This window comes from Chenopodium quinoa, unplaced genomic scaffold (assembly GCF_001683475.1).
Source record: "Chenopodium quinoa cultivar QQ74 unplaced genomic scaffold, ASM168347v1, whole genome shotgun sequence".
NCBI lineage: Eukaryota > Viridiplantae > Streptophyta > Magnoliopsida > Caryophyllales > Amaranthaceae > Chenopodium > Chenopodium quinoa.
In genome coordinates, this window is record NW_018743212.1 from 4,108,936 (window position 1) to 4,126,883 (window position 17,948).

At 37.8% G+C, this 17,948-nt stretch overlaps 2 protein-coding genes across 2 annotated transcripts; both read right to left on the minus strand.

Moving 5' to 3' along the window:
- Positions 1–2,599: 2,599 nt before the first annotated feature.
- Positions 2,600–4,029, minus strand: LOC110734147. The gene is made up of 5 exons (XM_021914193.1): positions 3,961–4,029; positions 3,640–3,846; positions 3,449–3,541; positions 3,216–3,353; positions 2,600–3,082 (listed from the first exon to the last, which is right to left on the minus strand). Exons 1-5 carry the CDS (start codon positions 4,027–4,029, stop codon positions 2,600–2,602), a joined length of 990 nt encoding a protein of 329 aa, XP_021769885.1.
- A 1,674-nt stretch (positions 4,030–5,703) lies between these two features.
- LOC110734149 lies at positions 5,704–7,545 on the minus strand. Its single transcript, XM_021914195.1, has one exon. It carries the CDS (start codon positions 7,543–7,545, stop codon positions 5,704–5,706), a length of 1,842 nt encoding a protein of 613 aa, XP_021769887.1.
- Between the last annotated feature and the right edge of the window lie 10,403 nt (positions 7,546–17,948).

Sequence of the window (17,948 nt, forward strand, 5' to 3'; positions counted from 1 at the left end):
AAGAGTGCCAAGCAAAGCACCACTGCAGACTCTACAACTGAAGCCGAGTACTTGGCCGCTTCGGAAGCTGCCAAGGAAGCTGTTTGGATTCGCAAGTTCATCAGTGAACTTGGTGTTGTACCCTCAATCAAGGGGCCGATAGATCTCTATTATGATAATAATAGAGCTATCGCTCAGGCCAGGGAGCCGAGAGAACACCAGAAGGTCAAACACGTGCAAAGGTGATTTCACATGATAAGGGAATGGAAATCCGAAGGTGAAATCAGAATTTGTAAGATCGGCACGAATGATAATATAGCCGACCCTTTGACTAAACCTTTGCCTCGAGTGAAACACAACAATCACGTTGAGGCAATGGGAATCAAGCACATAGGAGATTGGCTTTGATATTCCATGTACAAGTGTTTTAATTAAACAGGATTGATTTAATGTAAGACACTGTACTAAAACCATTCATTAATGGAGTAATTAATTTTTGTGCAAAATTATCATTCACTCCATTACTATTTAATTGTGGTTTAGAATTAAATAATGAGTCCATTCGATTTACGGAAATATTCAAAACAGGGTATCAAGACCATGTCTTGGATAAAGAAACACCTGTTAAGTGAACATTGAATATTAAATCGAAAAGTATCCCTAATCGAGGTCATCTAACAGATGGACGATTGATGACCGCAATAGATTAGTGTGTAGTATGATTTACAGCACTGTTTCTTGTGCTGCGAGGACGTGACAGTCATAAATCATTTGCACAGGTACTTTAAGAAGATTTAAATTTTGTCATAAGTACATTTCTCATTATGAGTATCGGAACTTATTTCCTCCGACCATGATTACTGTGAAGTTTTCTTGTTTGAGTACTAGGCTCTTTGATGTTTCCAAACGTCTGCCGTAACTGGGGATCATAACGGGAACACTCGGGAGTCTATGTCCTCTTAGTAAGAAGAACTTACAATACAAGACTGGGATTGTCCCCCTACTAACAATAGGGAAAATGTTTTGTTGTTTAAAAGGTCGCTCGAAGAGTGAGACTGTAAAATGCATGGCCATGATCAGATGGATTTTAGAAATCATCTGTTTATTGACAGTCGAACTCGGAGATCGAGAAACACTTCTGAACGTAATAAGGATGACAAAGAATCTTACCTTATAGTTCACGAAGAAACATTAAGTGACAAAGGAAATGAGCTATACACAATATGCACACTTGTCCGGAAGGACAAGTGGGAGATTGAAAGGAATGGTGTCCTTCCAACAAGTGTATTATTCCGATAGAGGGTTCAGAATTATTACAGAGCTAATTCTTCAGTAAGATCAAGTGATCGGAATGCCTAGGTGGAGGCCGCTTCCGATTAGTAATATCGAGGTACAATTGATATTACAGCTTAATCTTAACTGAACCCTTCGGGTCGAACCCAATCGAATCTCCGATCCGAGACGTCGAATTAATCCGAAAGGATTTAATGAGTCGACAGAGTTTTACGAATACAGACGTCGGAAATCGAGCCTAGGGCGTCGATACCGATCGTCGCAAAATCACAAGCAACAAGTATGAGTGTAGCCGTAGCTAGGCTAGGCTAGCTCATAGCATGCCTAGGCGCGCCATGTGTGTGCTAGGCGCACCATGGTGTGCTAGGCATCATCGCAGCCTAGGCGCACCCTGGCAGCCCATCGCAAGCTAGCAGCATGCTAGCATGGGTGCCTAGGTGCGCATGGGACCTATCGCAAGCCACACAGGCACCAGGCAGCCCATAGCAGCTAGCAACATGCTAGCGTGGTGACTGGGTGCATATGGTGCCCTATCGCATTGCTAGGCACCATCGCAAGGCCTGGCACCACGCACAAGCACCATCGCAATGCCAGGGGCGTGCGTGTGTGTACCTCGCAGCCTCGCACACTAGCCTCGCACAGCAGCCGCACTGATGCGTGTGGGCTGGTGTGTGTGCATGCAATGGCTGGCTAGGTGCTAGGTAGCAGCACCACGCATGCATGTGCGCATGCCTCGCACCAAGAACAAGCAGTTCTAGGCACTGGCTAGTGCAAGCGTAGCATGGTGCCAGTGCGTGTGGGCAGGAGGCGTGTGCGCATGATGCGAGGGTCAGTGCGGGCAGCATGCGTGGCTCGCTAGCAGCACGCATGCTGACTGTGCTAGCGATGCGATGCGAGAGAGAGATGCGTGGTCCTCACCTAACCTTCTCTCTCTATTTGACACTTGTTGCATTGTGATTAGTTTTGTTTAATAATTTATTTTAGAAATAAATTAATTAGCAAAAATACATTCTCCCACATTAGTGGAGGATGAAAAATCAAGGGATCATTTCCCTATAAATACCAAGCTTGGTATTGGGATTTGAGACAACCTTGAGTGGAATTAAAAAGGCAACTCTTGAAAAGAGTAAACCTTTGATTCGTAAAACTCATAGTTATTTTTGTCCGGGTCTTGACTAACCTTCAAGACTTAGGACGCTCGGGTCGGGTCGAGGGTACGATCCGTCGGAGATCTCGTCTTTTCGGGATTTTGAAGTAAGAGCTCTTTGGGAGAGAAGCACGCGTCAAAGGTATAATTCTTGTCCTTAATCTTGTTTGATTAAGTTTATTATGCTTGTTTAATTACTTTAATTAAGGGGCGGGTCTTGGTGGGTTTCCTTCCGCGTAGTGTCGGGTCACTATGAAACCCTACACCACCAAACCCACGTAACCCACCTGACCCACCTGTCAGGCCACCAAACCCAGCATCCAAACTACTAGAAGTATTGTCGCCACCAAAAAATCCACCTAAACCAACCTGTTGACCTCCAACAGCCGTGAAAGATTTTATTTGCTCTTGGCTGCAGCATGACATCAAGAAGGACATCATAAAATTTTGTCTGTTATCCATGGAGACAAGTTTCGATTTCATCATGCCTATTTCAGCATGCAATTGGCTGGGTGGAGCAGGTTTGTTATAACCAAAATAATCCTTCACTGTAATGCCTGAACCAACACCTCTCACTAAACCACCATGCTCACTCTTATGAATTGCTTTGGCTAAGATATCACCTCGACCCCTAACAATGATTGCACCTCTTTGAACTTGACCCTTTAATGTTATTTGAAAAACAGACAAAAGATCAAGTTTAATAAAAGTATTTGCAAAGATTATTATTATGAAAAGAAAAATTTTAAATGCTTGAAAAGTAAAACATTTAAAAATATTAAATATACTATCTTACTATTGCATCATGGATTTCTTTATCAGCAAGATTGTCAAATGTTATAACTCCATCTTTGACATGAGAATGAGCTTTAATCCAAGTTAGATGTCGCGACACTTGTGACACATGGACTCCTTGCTTTTCAAGTTCTTTTACCTAATAGTACAGAAAACCAATTTTGAATATTTAGTTAATATATTATTAAATTGTGCAAAATCAAAGTAAGTAAACATCATGTAATTAACACTTACAATCTCCTCTTCAAAATATTGGTACCCAAGTCTACCGCCACGATAACTTGAGGACTTCTTCTTTGCCTTTTCACGATTCTTTTCACTCAATTCCTACATATTTTTAAAGTTCAAAGTCAATTGATAAAACTGTTTACATGTACATATATATTCACATTATTGTTTAGATGATGTAATAAATCAAAGTATACCTTAAATTCATCAGAAGTGCAGATTTGAACAAAGGTATCCCAATCTGATTCACATATAAAAGGATACTTGTGTGGTGGCTTTTGACGAAGTGTTTTATCTCTTTTATATAGCCACGTGGTTCTTAATCTAGTCTTGAAAGCTTTCCATCGAATCGATGCTCGTGTTAGTACATAACCTTTGCGATTCTCAAGAACATAAAACCCCTTCTATGTTCAAACAAAACAAATTTATAAGTTAGTACAAAAAAAAAACTTAAATATAAAATGATCTTGCCATTCTAATACATGATTAGTATATTTTATCGAGATAAATCCATAAACTTCATCTAACACTCCTGTTGGAACTTCATGCCAATCTTTGTAGGCAATGCTTATTCTTTCACGTGCCATTACACCAATGTAGGTGGAAAAATGAGTCTTGTGTTCACCAGTGGGAATTCTTTTACTTGGATGCCATTGTAATGGGATTTAGGAGCCAGCATGGATAGTCTTCCCCACCTTTTTAAGTACAGTACGGCCTCTCTCCTCACAACTTGACTCTTCGAAATCATCATTCGGTTGTACTTTCTTTTTCTTTCTGGCCATGTACCTACATTAAATTTACAAGTTAAATTCACTTTGTTAGTTATATAAAAGAACACGACACATTATTAAAATACTTGAGTAAAAGATAGCTAGCATGGTACGTGAGAGTATATGATCTGAAGAAGCATGCATAACCCTACTAAATTCAATGTTATTAGCATTTAAGAGGAAACATTCTCTTTTGTAATAAAAGTAGATATATAAAAGTAAAATTCACCTTGAACCCCTTAAGATTTTTTACGACTACGCTTTCTCTTTCGATTTCGCTTCACTTTATTATTGTTATCATCATCTTCCCACAAACCTTCATTGTGGTCATCTCTTGTGTAGATCGAAGAATCATCAGCAACATCATCATCAACTAGTCCCTTTCCCAGCAAATAACTACCTTCCAAAACACTATCATCGCCCCAATCATCTATGGCATGTCGTGGTCTCGATGTTATAACAGCTGACATTCTCTTATTTGATGGATCAGTCATATAAAACACTTGTTTAGCTTGACTACATAAAATAAAAGGATCGTCCTTGTAACCAACCTTATTAAGGTTAACAAAAGTCATTCCAAGGCTACTATGATCAACCCCGTTGTTATTATCAACCCATTGACATTTGAAAACTGGTATTGAAAAGTTGGAGTAATACAACTCACAAATCTCTTCAATAAATCCATAGTATCGCATTGTGCTAGAAACGAGATGCTTGTCTTTTGCACTAGAAAAATGAATAGCTTCAACCTCTACAGTAACCCCACTATTTTTCATAGTACTATTTTCATCTTCCAGCCTTGTGTAAAATGTGAAACCATTGATAACATTACCTGAATAGTAAGTAGCGTTGAAATTAGGTCCATATGCCAAACTCTTAAGTCGATCAGAAATAGAACTCGGAGAATCCTGAAGCTCCCTCAAAACTTGATCCTTGAACCACCTAATGAACGATCTATTGTGTTCATCAGCTATTGATTTCTCATTTGCTCTTCTATTGTATTTCCTCAAGTCTCTCATGTGTTTTTGAATATATGGCATTACTTCATCCTCATTGTGAAGAATGTACGAATGGGCCTTGTGCCAATCGTCATAAGAAATGTCAAGTTGTTTACGGCCTAGGGTCCCCTGACCACCCATTCTTCCCATATGTCGAGAAACGGGAAGCCATATCTTCATAGATTTTGATATAAATTCACTAGTATATGCAAGAACTTCTTCATAAAAAATTCGTTCAACGATACAACCTTCAGGGTGAAAAGCATTCTTGACATAACCGCCATATGTTTTCATTTGCCTTTCAAAAGGCCACTGATTTCTCAAGTACACAGGACCACAAAATCTCACCTCTCTAACCAAGTGAACTAGTAAATGAATCATGACATCAAAAAACGATGGTGGAAAGTACATTTCTAATTGGCACAAAGTTACAACAATTCCATCTTCCAATGCAGTCAACTCTTTAGGATCAAAGACCTTGCTATAAATTGCATTAAAAAAATAAACAAAGTCTGGTCATGGCAAAACGAACATTTTTAGGCAAAATTGAACAAATAGCCACTGGTAATAGATTTTGCATTAGAACATGGCAATCATGAGATTTAAGGCCCACAAGTTTCAAGTTTTCCATATTCACAAGGTTGCGAATATTTGAAGAATAACCCTCTGGCACTTTTACTCCAGCCAAGCACTCACAAAACTCAATTTTCTCTTTTCTTGACAATGTATAAGCTGCTAGAGGCAGGTATGCTCGACCTTTGTCATTCACAACAGCATGGAGTTCACTTCTAATCCCCATGGTTTGTAAGTCATCTCTAGCTTTCGTGCCATCTTTAGTTTTCCCACGAATATCCAATAAAGTACCAATCAAACTATGACACACATTCTTTTCAATATGCATCACGTCAAGCAAATGTCTCACAAAAAGGAATCTCCAATAAGGTAGGCGCCATAAATATGAACACTTCTTAAAGCCTTGCGTAGGAAGAGCAGACCTATGCTTTTTCCCATAGGTAATTTGAATGTCTTTAACCTTTTCAAAGACCTCTTCACTTGACAGAGATCTTGGGCGACCTTTAAAATCTTGTTTCCCATTGAAGGCCTTTTTCCTCTTACGAAATGGATGACTCGAAGGAAGATATTGCCGATGTATAGGGAACACATGCTGGCGTGATGCGCTCAACCATTCTCCCCCGCAATCCTCCATGCCTATGGGACAAGGTGCTTTCCCTTTCATGGTATACCCAGAAAGATTACCGTAAGCAGGAAAATCTTGGATGGTGTTAAACAACATTGCTTTCATGATAAATTTCTCGTTACGATGTGCGTCAAACACCTGTATACCATCCTCCCAAAGAATATTCAAACCATCAATGAGAGGTTCTAAATACACATCAATGTCATTTCCAAGTTGTTTAGGCCCAGAAATTAGCAATGCTAAAAACATATATCGTGGTTTCATGCACAATGAAGGAGGTAAGTTATAAGTAGCCAATATGATAGGCCATGTACTATATGTGCTACTCAAGTTCCTAAATGGATAGAACCCATCTGTAGACAATGCAAGCCTTAGATTACGCTTCTCTTTTGCAAAGTCTGGGTATTTTCCATCAATAAACCTCCACTGCGGAGAATCGGCGGGGTGTCTAAGCATTCCATCATCTAATCGACCATAATGATGCCATGTTAATTTCTCTGCATCCCCTGCATTTGAGAACAGCCGCCTAAACTGTGGTATTATTGGAAAATACCATAATACCTTAGCAGGGATTGTGCCACCACTTTTCTTATACCGCGAGGCTTTACAAATTGAGCAGCTCTGTAAAGATTCATTTTCATTTTTATACAACGTGCGATTGTTAGGACACGCATGGTAAGGTAAACCCATAGAGCTTAAACTCTTTTTTGCCTCATAAGTAGTAGATGGAAGGACATTGTCTTCTGGAAGCATGTTTTTGACAACTTCTAGTAGCATGCTGAAGCCTGTATCAGTCCAACCATGACCTGCTTTCAAATTGTATAACTTGATTATAGCAGACAATCTAGTATACTTAGTGCAACCGTCATACAAAGGCTTTTCAGAGTCATTTAAAATGCTCTCTAACATGGTAGGATTATCATCAAAGTTATCCTTCACTGAATGCAACAAATCTTCTAAATTATCTGCCTCATTTGTGCTATCACCTTCACACACACTACCCGCTACATTACTAACAAGAGGTTTTTCCCTACATTCTCCATGCCAAATCCAATTGGTATATGTTCTATCAAATGCCCACTTACTCAAGTGATTAAGTATTTCGCCCGACCTCTTATGTAGCAAATTGTGGCACATATAACAAGGACATGGTAGCTTGGGACGACCACCACTATTAGTAACTGCAAAATTAATGAACTCTCTAACACCTGCTTGATATTCTGGGTCACCCGGTTTTTTTTGTTGATAACCAACTTCGATCCATTCTATATGCACCAATAGCAATTCAAGACTTTATAATAATCATAATATTTTCGAAAGCGATAATGTCTTCACATATATGTACATGTAAGTCTTGATTATAGCGAAGGGGGTGACAAGATATTAATTAGAGAATACAACAAATATTTACTAGATTAGACAAAATATTTTTATCAACCGAAAAACGACAAAACCATAATTTTCACGGGAAAATCAAATTTGAAACCATAACCCAAGCAGCCACCACATATGCAAGCAGAATTTTTAAGGCTATAAACTAAACATGAATCATCTGAATTAATATCATATTAATTCAGAACATTGTATTCAATTAGAGAATAATAAAAAGAAACATTAAATCCATTTACAGTACAATAGACTTTAAAAGCAAGACAAAATTTTAATACTATAACCCATGGCAACAAAGATTATCGAGTTTAAGAAAAAAAAGTCACAAATGTTGATCATAACCTAGTGTTTCAACTTGAGGCCAGTTTCAATTTTTGAGTTGAGCTTCTTACTCTTCAACACTTGAATCAAAAAACTCTTTGTCCCTTAAATTTTGCCACATTATCTTTTTTAGAGTATCCCTAAAAGATTGTCCCATATCATACATATACACGAGGAACCACAACTTTACTCAAATTTTACAACGTATATTAAATATTTAGGATCACCACTTTTCCTTGTCATCAACTCCACACAATCAAAATATAACTATGGGGTAAACAATTGAGGACAAAAGCCGCCAAAATTTATTGTAAAACAGAAGAAGCACCAAACACAAAGAAAAATGGAACTTCTAATAAGTATCCAATTTCCTCAACTCATTTACTACGCTATCTGATATTACAAAATGATCACTCAATAGCCTCATTAGCGTAATTGTCATTGTACAACTATAAACAAGGCAGAATAAATTATTACGAAATCAATTGGCTAATCGTTAATGTTGCACAACTTAAATACAGAAGTTCACGAATCACGAATGCTATAAATTCAATCTAGCTGGAGGCCAAGTATATTCACATATAAGACGCATGCTTATTTGTCTGGGTAAGGAACAGGAATGAAAAATACCTTAAATAGAATAAGAATTTTTCTGGTTGTGGCGGGAAATCGATCAAATGTAAAGTAGTGCAATTGCTTATATTATGGTTGGAAATTGAACAATCTTTATCAATAATTAATAGTGAACAATGAAAGAAGAATGAATTTGTGGTTGGGGGACGTGGCCCGGAATGTGAACAACTTACCTTTGTACAATCGCCTGAAACAGAGTGGTTGATAGTCGTGACCCGAGTATGCTTCAGATGATGGCGGCCTTGTAAACTAGACGATGGTGGCGGCCTTACAAAGTGGATGATGGTGGACACAATATTAAAAACGATCGCCTCTTATTAGGTGGTGAAAAACTTGGGAAGGAAACCATGGAAGTTCAAGGGTTTGGGTTTTTGGAGGAGGAAGACGAAATTGCTGCTACAGTGCTACTACTCTACACCTCCTTTTAACTCTTACTTTAATTTATTTTTTGGTTAGGAAGTGTTAGTCTAAGATAATTAGTATTAGCGTAGTACACATTTCCTAAAAAAAAAAAAAAGGAAGTTAGTAGTCTTTAATTTTTATTTTATTATTTTTAACAAAATTTTACTCAATAATTGTAAAATGCTTCTTAGTATTTGATACTAGTGTACACGTGATACTAGTATATAAGAAATCATAAATAATTTTAAGATTAAACAAATAGTAATAAAAACAAAGAGACCTCTTAACACTAACAACAAGTCTCATTGTTTTATTCCCGCCAACAAAAAGCTCATTAGAGACCTGTTATAGTAACAACAAGTCTTTTTTACCAAGAAACCTGTTAAGTCTTGTAACAGGTCTCTTTTAATAGATCTCTTTGCCTATTTTTGTAGAAGTGTAGGTCACATCGGCCAAGATCTCAACCAGACAGATACCTCGGTATTATCTTACCTGAAGATCAAGACATCCTAATTATGGATGGAGATGAGCCAGCGACGTACAAACAAGTTATGACGAGCCCCGACTCTGAAAAATGGAAACAGGCCATGTAATTCGAGATGGAATCCATGTTTGAAAATCAAGTCTGGGACTTGGTTGATTTGCCCGAAGGTTACACACCTATCGGTTGCAAGTGGATTTTCAAGTTGAAAATCGACAAAGATGGAAATGTATCTATATACAAAGGCTAGATTAGTGGCAAAAGGATACAGGCAAATTCACGGCGTTGATTATGATGAAACCTTTTTGCCAATCGTCATGCTTAAGTCCGCCCAGATTATCCTAGCAATTGCCGCATATTATGACGATGAAATATGGCAAATGGATGTCAAAACCGCCTTCCTTAATGGGATTTTGGAAGAAATTGTGTACATGACACAGCCGAAAGGTTTTGTTGATCCAAGCAATGCTGGGAAGGTATGCAAGCTTAAGAAGTCCATTTATGGATTAAAGCGGCAAGCAGAAGTTGGAATCTGCGATTCGATGAAGCCACTAATAAGTTTGGTTTTATCAAGAATCCAAATGAGTCTTGTGTTTACAAGAAGGTCAGTGGGAGTGACATCGCATTCCTCGTCTTATATGTCGATATGTTAGAGTCCGTAAAGGCCTAGCTGGCTTGGCAAGTGCTTTTCAATGAACAACTTGGGAGAGGCACAGTACATATTGGGCATTAAGATCTATCGGGATAGATCTAAAGGATGATTGGATTGAGCCAAAGTACTTATATTGATAAGGTACTGGCACGATTCAACATGGAAGGGGCCAAGAGAGGGCACCTACCCATGTCACATGGCATAACTCTCAGGAAGAAGCAGTGTCCATAGAGACCTGATGAGCGAGAGGGGATGAATCAGATTCCATATACTTCGCTTATTGGATTGATTATGTATGTCATGATATGTACTAGGCCAGATGTATCGTATGCCTTGAGTGGTACGAGTCAATACCAACCAGACCCAAGAGAGGCGCATTGGACTGCGTTAAAGAATATCCTAAAATACCTGAAAAGGAATAAGGATAAATTCCCGGTCTATAGTGGAAGTAATGATATGGTTGTTGAAGGTTTTACCGACGCAAGCTTCCAGACTGACAGAGATGACTCCATGTCGCAGTCAGGGTACATATTATGTCTAAATGGAGGAGCGTTTAGTTGGAAGAGTGCTAAGCAAAGCACTACTACAGATTCTACAACTGAAGTCAAATACTTGGCAGCTTCAGAAGCAGCTAAGGAGGCAGTTTGGATTCGTAAGATCATTAGCGTACTTGATGTTGTACCCTCCATCAAGGGTCCGATATATCTCTATTTTGATAACAATGGAGCTATTGTTCAGGCCAGGGAGCCAAGGGAACATCAGAAGGTCAAACATGTCAAGAGGAGATTTCACATGATAAGGGAATGGAAGTCCGAGGGTGAAATAAGAATTTGTAAGATTGGAACGGACGACATAGCCGATCCACTCACTAAAACTTTACCTCAAGTGAAGCACAACAAGCACGTTGAGGCAATGGGATTCAAGAATGTTGGAGATTGGCTTTGATTTCCCTGTTTATGTGTTTTAATTAAATTTGAGGTTTTAATGTAAAGCACTATGTTAAACCATTCGTTTTTGGAGTAATTAAATTTTCAGCAAAATTATTATCATTCCATTTCTATTTAATTGTGGTTTTGAATTAAATAATGAGTCCATTCGTTTTGTGAGAATATTCAAAACAGGGTATCAAGACCATGTCTTGGATAAAGATACACATGTTAAGTGAACATTGAATATTTCAATCGAAAATTATCCCTAATCAAGGTCATTTAAATGATGGATGATTAATGACCACTTGAGATTAGTGTGTAGTATGATTTATAGCACCGTTTCTTATGCTACAAGGACATAATTGTCATAAATCATTTGCACGGGTTTTGTTTGGAACTATACCAGATCGACCTATGAGAATACTTTAAGAGATCTAACAATCTTCATAAGTATACTACTCATTATGGCTATCGGAACCTCTTTCCTCAACCTTGAGTATTGTAAGTTCTCTTGTTTGAGTACTAGTCCATTTTTGATGTTGTCAACCATCTTTCGTACAAGGGATTATAAAGGCAACACTCGGGCGGCTAGGGCCTCTTAGTAAGGTAAGCTAACAATACAAGAATGGAAATATCCCCCTATTAACAGTAAGGAACATGTCTTTGTTGTTTACAAGGCCTCTCTAAGAGCAAGACTGAAAATATATGTCCATGCTCATATGGATTTTATAAATCATCATCTGCTTATTGACAGTCGAACTCGGAAATCGAGAAACACTTCTAGACGTAATAAGGATGACGAAGAATCTTACCTTATAGTTCATGCAGAGACATTAAGTGACATAGGAAATGGGTTATACACTAACTGCACACTTGTCCGGAAAGACAAGTGGGAGATTGAAAGGAATGGTGTCTTTCCAACAAGTGTATTATTCCGACATAGGGTTCGGAATTATTAGAAAGATAATTATTCAGTGAGGACAAGTGATCGGAATGCCTAGGTGGAGGCCGCTTTCGATCAGTAATATTAATGTATAATTAATATTACAGCTTAACCTTGACTGAACCCTTCGAGTCACACCCCAATCGAGTAACCCATCCGAGGCGACGAATCAATCCGAAGGATTAGATGAGTCATTAGAGTATTACGTACAAAGACTTCGGATATCGAGCTTAGAGTGTCGAAACCAAGCGTCGTAAGTCGAGTCGAATTTAGAATTCGATGAGACAAGAAATCAAGCAAACGATTAGTTCAAGCTAAGTTGTAGCTTCGCATTGACCTAGCCATGCGAAGGCTAGGCTAGCATAGGGCACCAGCCGCATCGCACGGCTATGCCGCAAGCCAAGCATGCATGAGCGTGCTAGGCTTGCTGGCCGAGAATGCTTGCGGGGCTAGTGCACCTGGCCGCACGCATGCTAGCAGCTGGCGCGCCATGCGTGCTAGCGTGCTAGTGTGCTGGGCCTCGTACCCAGCCGCAAGCAACGCAACAACTAGGCTGCGCCTAGCACGAGCATCGCATCAGCAGCAGCAGCACGTTATGGGCTATGCGTGCTTGCGTGATGGGCAACGCCTAGCACAAGCATAAGCAACGCGGAAACAGCAGCCCGCATGGCGTGTGTGGCCTACTGGCTGTGCGTAGGCTTATGTGGGATGGCTGGCAGACCCAACCATGATGCTAGGCAGCCAAGGCATGCTGCCAACCAGCATGTGCGTGGCCAGCTCATGCAAGGTGGGCACTCGATTTTTGGTGGATTGCTTGGGGAGCAAGGGGAGTTTGGTCTTCCCTTGTGGTCTTCACCTAACCCCCTTGCTCACCTCTTGACACTTGACGTTTGTTGATTCACTTGCATTTTCAATTTGATTTTTGAATTAAAATATATTGAATAAAGTGCATTTTTACCAACTCTCCCACATTGATGGGAGATTGGAATTCAAGGCTCCCTTCTCTATAAATACCCATCATTTGGGATTGAAAAGGGACACTTGAGTTGTGAATTTTAAGGGATCTCCAAGAAGAGAATACCTTAATTCTAATAGTCTAAGTTTTCTTGGTCTAGCCCCAACTAACCTTCAGGGTAGGGACCGTTCGGGTCGGGTGTCAAGGGTGAGATCCGTTGGAGGCTTTCGCATTTGCGGAACTAACGCTTTCAAGTACGAGCTCTTAGAAAGAGCGAAGCACGCGTGAAGGGTAAGGTTGTCTTTTCTTCTTTCTCTCTCCTTGTTAATTAATTATGTGATTGTTAATTAATTAATATGCATATTTAGTTACTTTAATTTGTGTGCGGATTTTGGGAGGGTTTCATTCCCCGTAATGTCGGACACTACGAAACCCAACAGACATTTGACCACCGTCTATTGTTTTGATTTTCCGATGACTTCCATCCACATGAAACCTCTGATGCGCGATTTTACACCTACCATTTTCGATTATCTTGATTTATAAACAACCATCAGGATTTTTATACTAGATTTGGGTAAAATCCGAATTCATTGCTCTATATCAAAGATTTACTTTGAATTCATCAACCGGCTTGCGAAATTATGGGTAAACGACAACGCCCACTAAAGGAACAGGAGGAGGTCTCGTCTGAAGAGGTTCGTTCTGTGATTTTGATTGTGATTATCTCATTTGTTCCCAATTAGTTGTCCTATGTTAGTAAAATTGAATTTGTCTAATTTGTGAGTACAATCGATTTTGACTACTTTGTGAGTATAATCGATTTTGTATATATACTATGTTAGTCAAATCGATTTTGTCTTCTTTGTTAATGCATGTGTGTTTACCAAGTACTATAAAAATATATGATGAAGTGTTGTATGATGAAGGCCAATCGCCAAGTAATAACAACATTTTCTTCACTATGGGATTGTGGCCAATTTACAGTGGGTTGTTGGGCTAATATTGGATTGTGGAGTAATTTTGGGTTGTGGGCTAACTTACTTAATTCCATTGTGTGGAAAAACTTAGTAGATACTTCTTGTTCCACAAATATTGCAACAAGGATGAAATTACGCATCCAAAACACATTTTATATGTTAAATATTTATAATTATATAATAGTAAAAATTATAAAAAATTGATATTGTGAAAGTATTTTACGAGACGAGTCTAATAAGACCCCACATGACTATATTTTATTTTACGTGTAAATTATAACTTGTGGTCAAACAAGCATGATCAATAGTGCAAAGTCCAGTTGTTGCAATAATACTAGAATGGAGGAAGTACATTTTTTAAAGAGTAGACACATTTATTAATGCACAATACTTGAGATATGTCTATATAACCGCAATACATGTCTCAGACAGACTCTCAGTTCACATGTAACCACACCCTAATACATACCGTAAATTAAAATTCAAATTCACATCACCGTACATTCTACTGGGTTGTTAGATTGGGTCGATGAACTCGGAACACCAAGCTACACCATTGTGGAGCATCAGCAGAAATTAGCGGGGTATTTTGTTCATTATTTGATATAGGAACTGTATTGTGCCGAACCTACATAAATAAACATCAAAGTTAAATCATGATAATACACCCTGTGTATTATATTCCCTAGTGCAAAACTAACCTTAAGTAACATCCAAAAAGTGTTACATAAAGTGATAAATGTGTTATTATAGACAATAGGTAACACTTTATTAGGTGATACTTCCACCCATGTTCCCTAAGATCTTATGTAACACTTTGGGTAAAGTATGGTAACACTTTTAAAAGTGTTACTATAAACCCTCTTATACAACACTTTTTATATTATTAGTATCATTTTAAAAGTGTTACTTTTTTTTTCTTAGGTAACACTTATCTTTAGTAACATTTTTCAATCATATAGTAACACTTTATCCGACATTATGTATCACTTTTTCTAACTAATGTAACACCTTGTTGATTATTAGGTAATATTTTTCAATCATCTTTTAACATATAGTAGCACATTTTTCAATCATCTTTTAACATATAGTAGCACATTTTTCGGCATTATGTATCACTTTTGGCAAACTAATGTAACACCTTATTAATTAATAAGTAACAATTATTATTTATTTAGTTATTTGTTTATTATTTTTAATTTTTAAGTATAAAAATAATATTAATATATACAACGTAACCATGAATGAGAAATTAACATATATGATAGACAATAATTTGAATTGAAATAATTTCATAATTCTTACAAAAAATATGCATAAACACCAATTTATATGTTTGGCCAAACAATATAATAATCACAATAAAAAGAAAGTTAGGTTCGTTCTCTAGCTTGGAAAAAGTGAGAAAATAAGAAAATCTCCCAATTTAAAAAAATAGTCAACGTGGAAGCAATATGACAGCAACAGCTAACTAGCAGAACGACAGCAATAGTAACAGCAGCTACAGATTAGACATCAATACTAGTAGACAACAGTATGTAGCAGCAAACAGCAATGGCAGCAAACAACAGTAGCAGCAGTCAGCAACAAATAGAAATAACAGCAAAAAACAGATTAACTATTATTAGTTGATGAACATCCATAATCTGCTATCTGGATCTTACTTCCTACAAAGAACACACAAGACAAACTGTCAGTTGATGAACATTATTGGTGACAAACAGATTTGGAAGATAATTAGAGTACTACACCCCCACCAGCAAACAGATTAACTATCTTTCATGCATGAAAAAAACGATAGTAATCAGAGCAGTATTAGGCTATATCATCATCACAATCTATAGCAGAACCAGCTTTAGCTACTGTCTCTACCAAATTCTTCTAGTACTCGGAGTACTAATTGATTAATCGCCTGTTGTGGATGTTCATAACAGGTCAAATGAACAAATGCTTGTATTCACAAATGGTGAGCTCAAAGATCTGCTGATAATTCACAAGGTTGTGCATCAAATATTTCCTTCTTCAAGTCACTAACGGCCTTACAAATTATACTTTATTATGAGACACATACAAAATACTGAACCTTTTTTTGGCACTTTCCCCTTTTCAGTCTCATCTTCCCCAATTCTTAAAGCCACACATCATGTGTGTGAGTGTGTGACACATGCATCACATAGAATTTTGTGAGAATTATGGCTTATGTTCAAACTCAAGGTTTTCTCCCTACATGGATCACATGCGTTATAAATTTCTGCCATTATTCCAGTCGTTTTCTGACAAAATATATCTGTTTATTGGTGATGAAGAAGTCACAAATCTATGCATTGACTTTTGTTCTGTAGAAGTATGCATGTCATAGGACCACTACTGGCCACTTTAACTGATTAGGATATGGGTTTAAGAGCTTATTACCTTTGTTAGGCAGACAATTAAGATCCCACCTGAACACAGATTCGAGCACCTGAGCACAGAAAGAGCACCTGATCACCTGACTTAACATAAAACAAAGTCTAGTTTATTACTTAGATAATCTAAGTAGAAAGGGTATTATAGGCATTAAGTTTGGTACTCATAGGATTTAGAACTAGGATATACAGGCCAACCGCCATAAGATTCCAAGGCATTAATTTTTTTTCCACGAATTTAAGCAGAAAAAGAAAAAATACTCATATACATAATAGTATGATCAGCTAATACCTGAGCAAATTCAAATACCTGAGCAGAAAAAGACTAACTGTAAATTCAAATACCTGAGCACCTCTCTTATCTGCAAATTCAAATACCTTAGTAGAAAAAGACTGACTGCAAATTCAAATACCTGAGCACAGAAAGAGCAAAAGAGCAATGCAATGTAAATCCTCACATACATAATAGTCTGATCAGGTAACACTCAAGTCTGATCAGCTAATAGTCTGAGGCAAATTAATCTTGCTAATACTAAAGTCTTGACAGCTATAATCACGCAATGCAAAGATAAGTGCATTTAAATTATGTCATCAATAGTAGAATCTACCTCAGTGACACCGCCACAACTCGCCCGTTGCCCGAGCACCTGGATACCACACAACTCAAAACTGCCAAATTTAAACACTGTCAATATAATATCAAACCTCAAATAAATTAAACATTTAAAATAAAGGTTAAGAGTAGTAAATTAACATTCTGTAATGCTATTTTCAATTCTGCTAAACTTTTAAATCTAATAACCTAGTCTTCCTCACCCTCTATAATTTCAAACCACCAAAGCCATAATAAGTCAAAATATTTAAGACGTCTAGTACCAAAGAAATTTGCTTTTTAAAGCATTCAGATTACCTTAGAGCAAGATGACTTAAAAAGAAATATATATGTGAGAAAATAGAGATTAGAAAGCTGGAGAATAATACTTGAAAACTGCAGTAACAGAACAGATGAAACAGAAAACAATCCAGGGACTTACAACGGAGTCAGAAGTGAAGTTGAAGTGCTGAAACAATATCACTACAACCAAAAAGACAATCCTAACAACTATACACAAAGACTCAGGTCTGCAAATTAGTAAGCCACATGATTACACAGGAAAAAGAAAGAGAAGGATAAGCATACATTATTCAGAAGCAATTTAAAAATAAAAGAAATAATAATGAAAACAAAAATAAAAGAAATAATAATAAAGGAATTGATCTTGATCCCTCCATGTGTGTGATGTTAATTACTCTCTTGCTCTGCAGTAGGCGAAACAGCACATATATGAGTGAAGCTCAACGAAGTGCTCTCAATGCGTTGCTTTTCCGTGCAGGAGACCAGTCAAGAGACATAATTCTTGTGCTTGCCACTAACAGGCCAGGTGAACTTGATAGCGCTGTCACTGATCGA

What these genes read in the sequence shown, in the direction of transcription:
- LOC110734147 (XM_021914193.1), bottom strand. Translation starts at nt 4,029, where the DNA reads ATGGCACGTGAAAGAATAAGCATTGCCTACAAAGATTGGCATGAAGTT. An exon ending in CAACAGGAGTGTTAGATGAA is followed by an intron (nt 3,847 to 3,960) that starts GTTTATGGATTT and finishes GTTTGAACATAG; the next exon opens with AAGGGGTTTTATGTTCTTGA. An exon ending in AATATTTTGAAGAGGAGATT is followed by an intron (nt 3,354 to 3,448) that starts GTAAGTGTTAAT and finishes CTGTACTATTAG; the next exon opens with GTAAAAGAACTTGAAAAGCA.
- LOC110734149 (XM_021914195.1), bottom strand. Translation starts at nt 7,545, where the DNA reads ATGTGCCACAATTTGCTACATAAGAGGTCGGGCGAAATACTTAATCAC.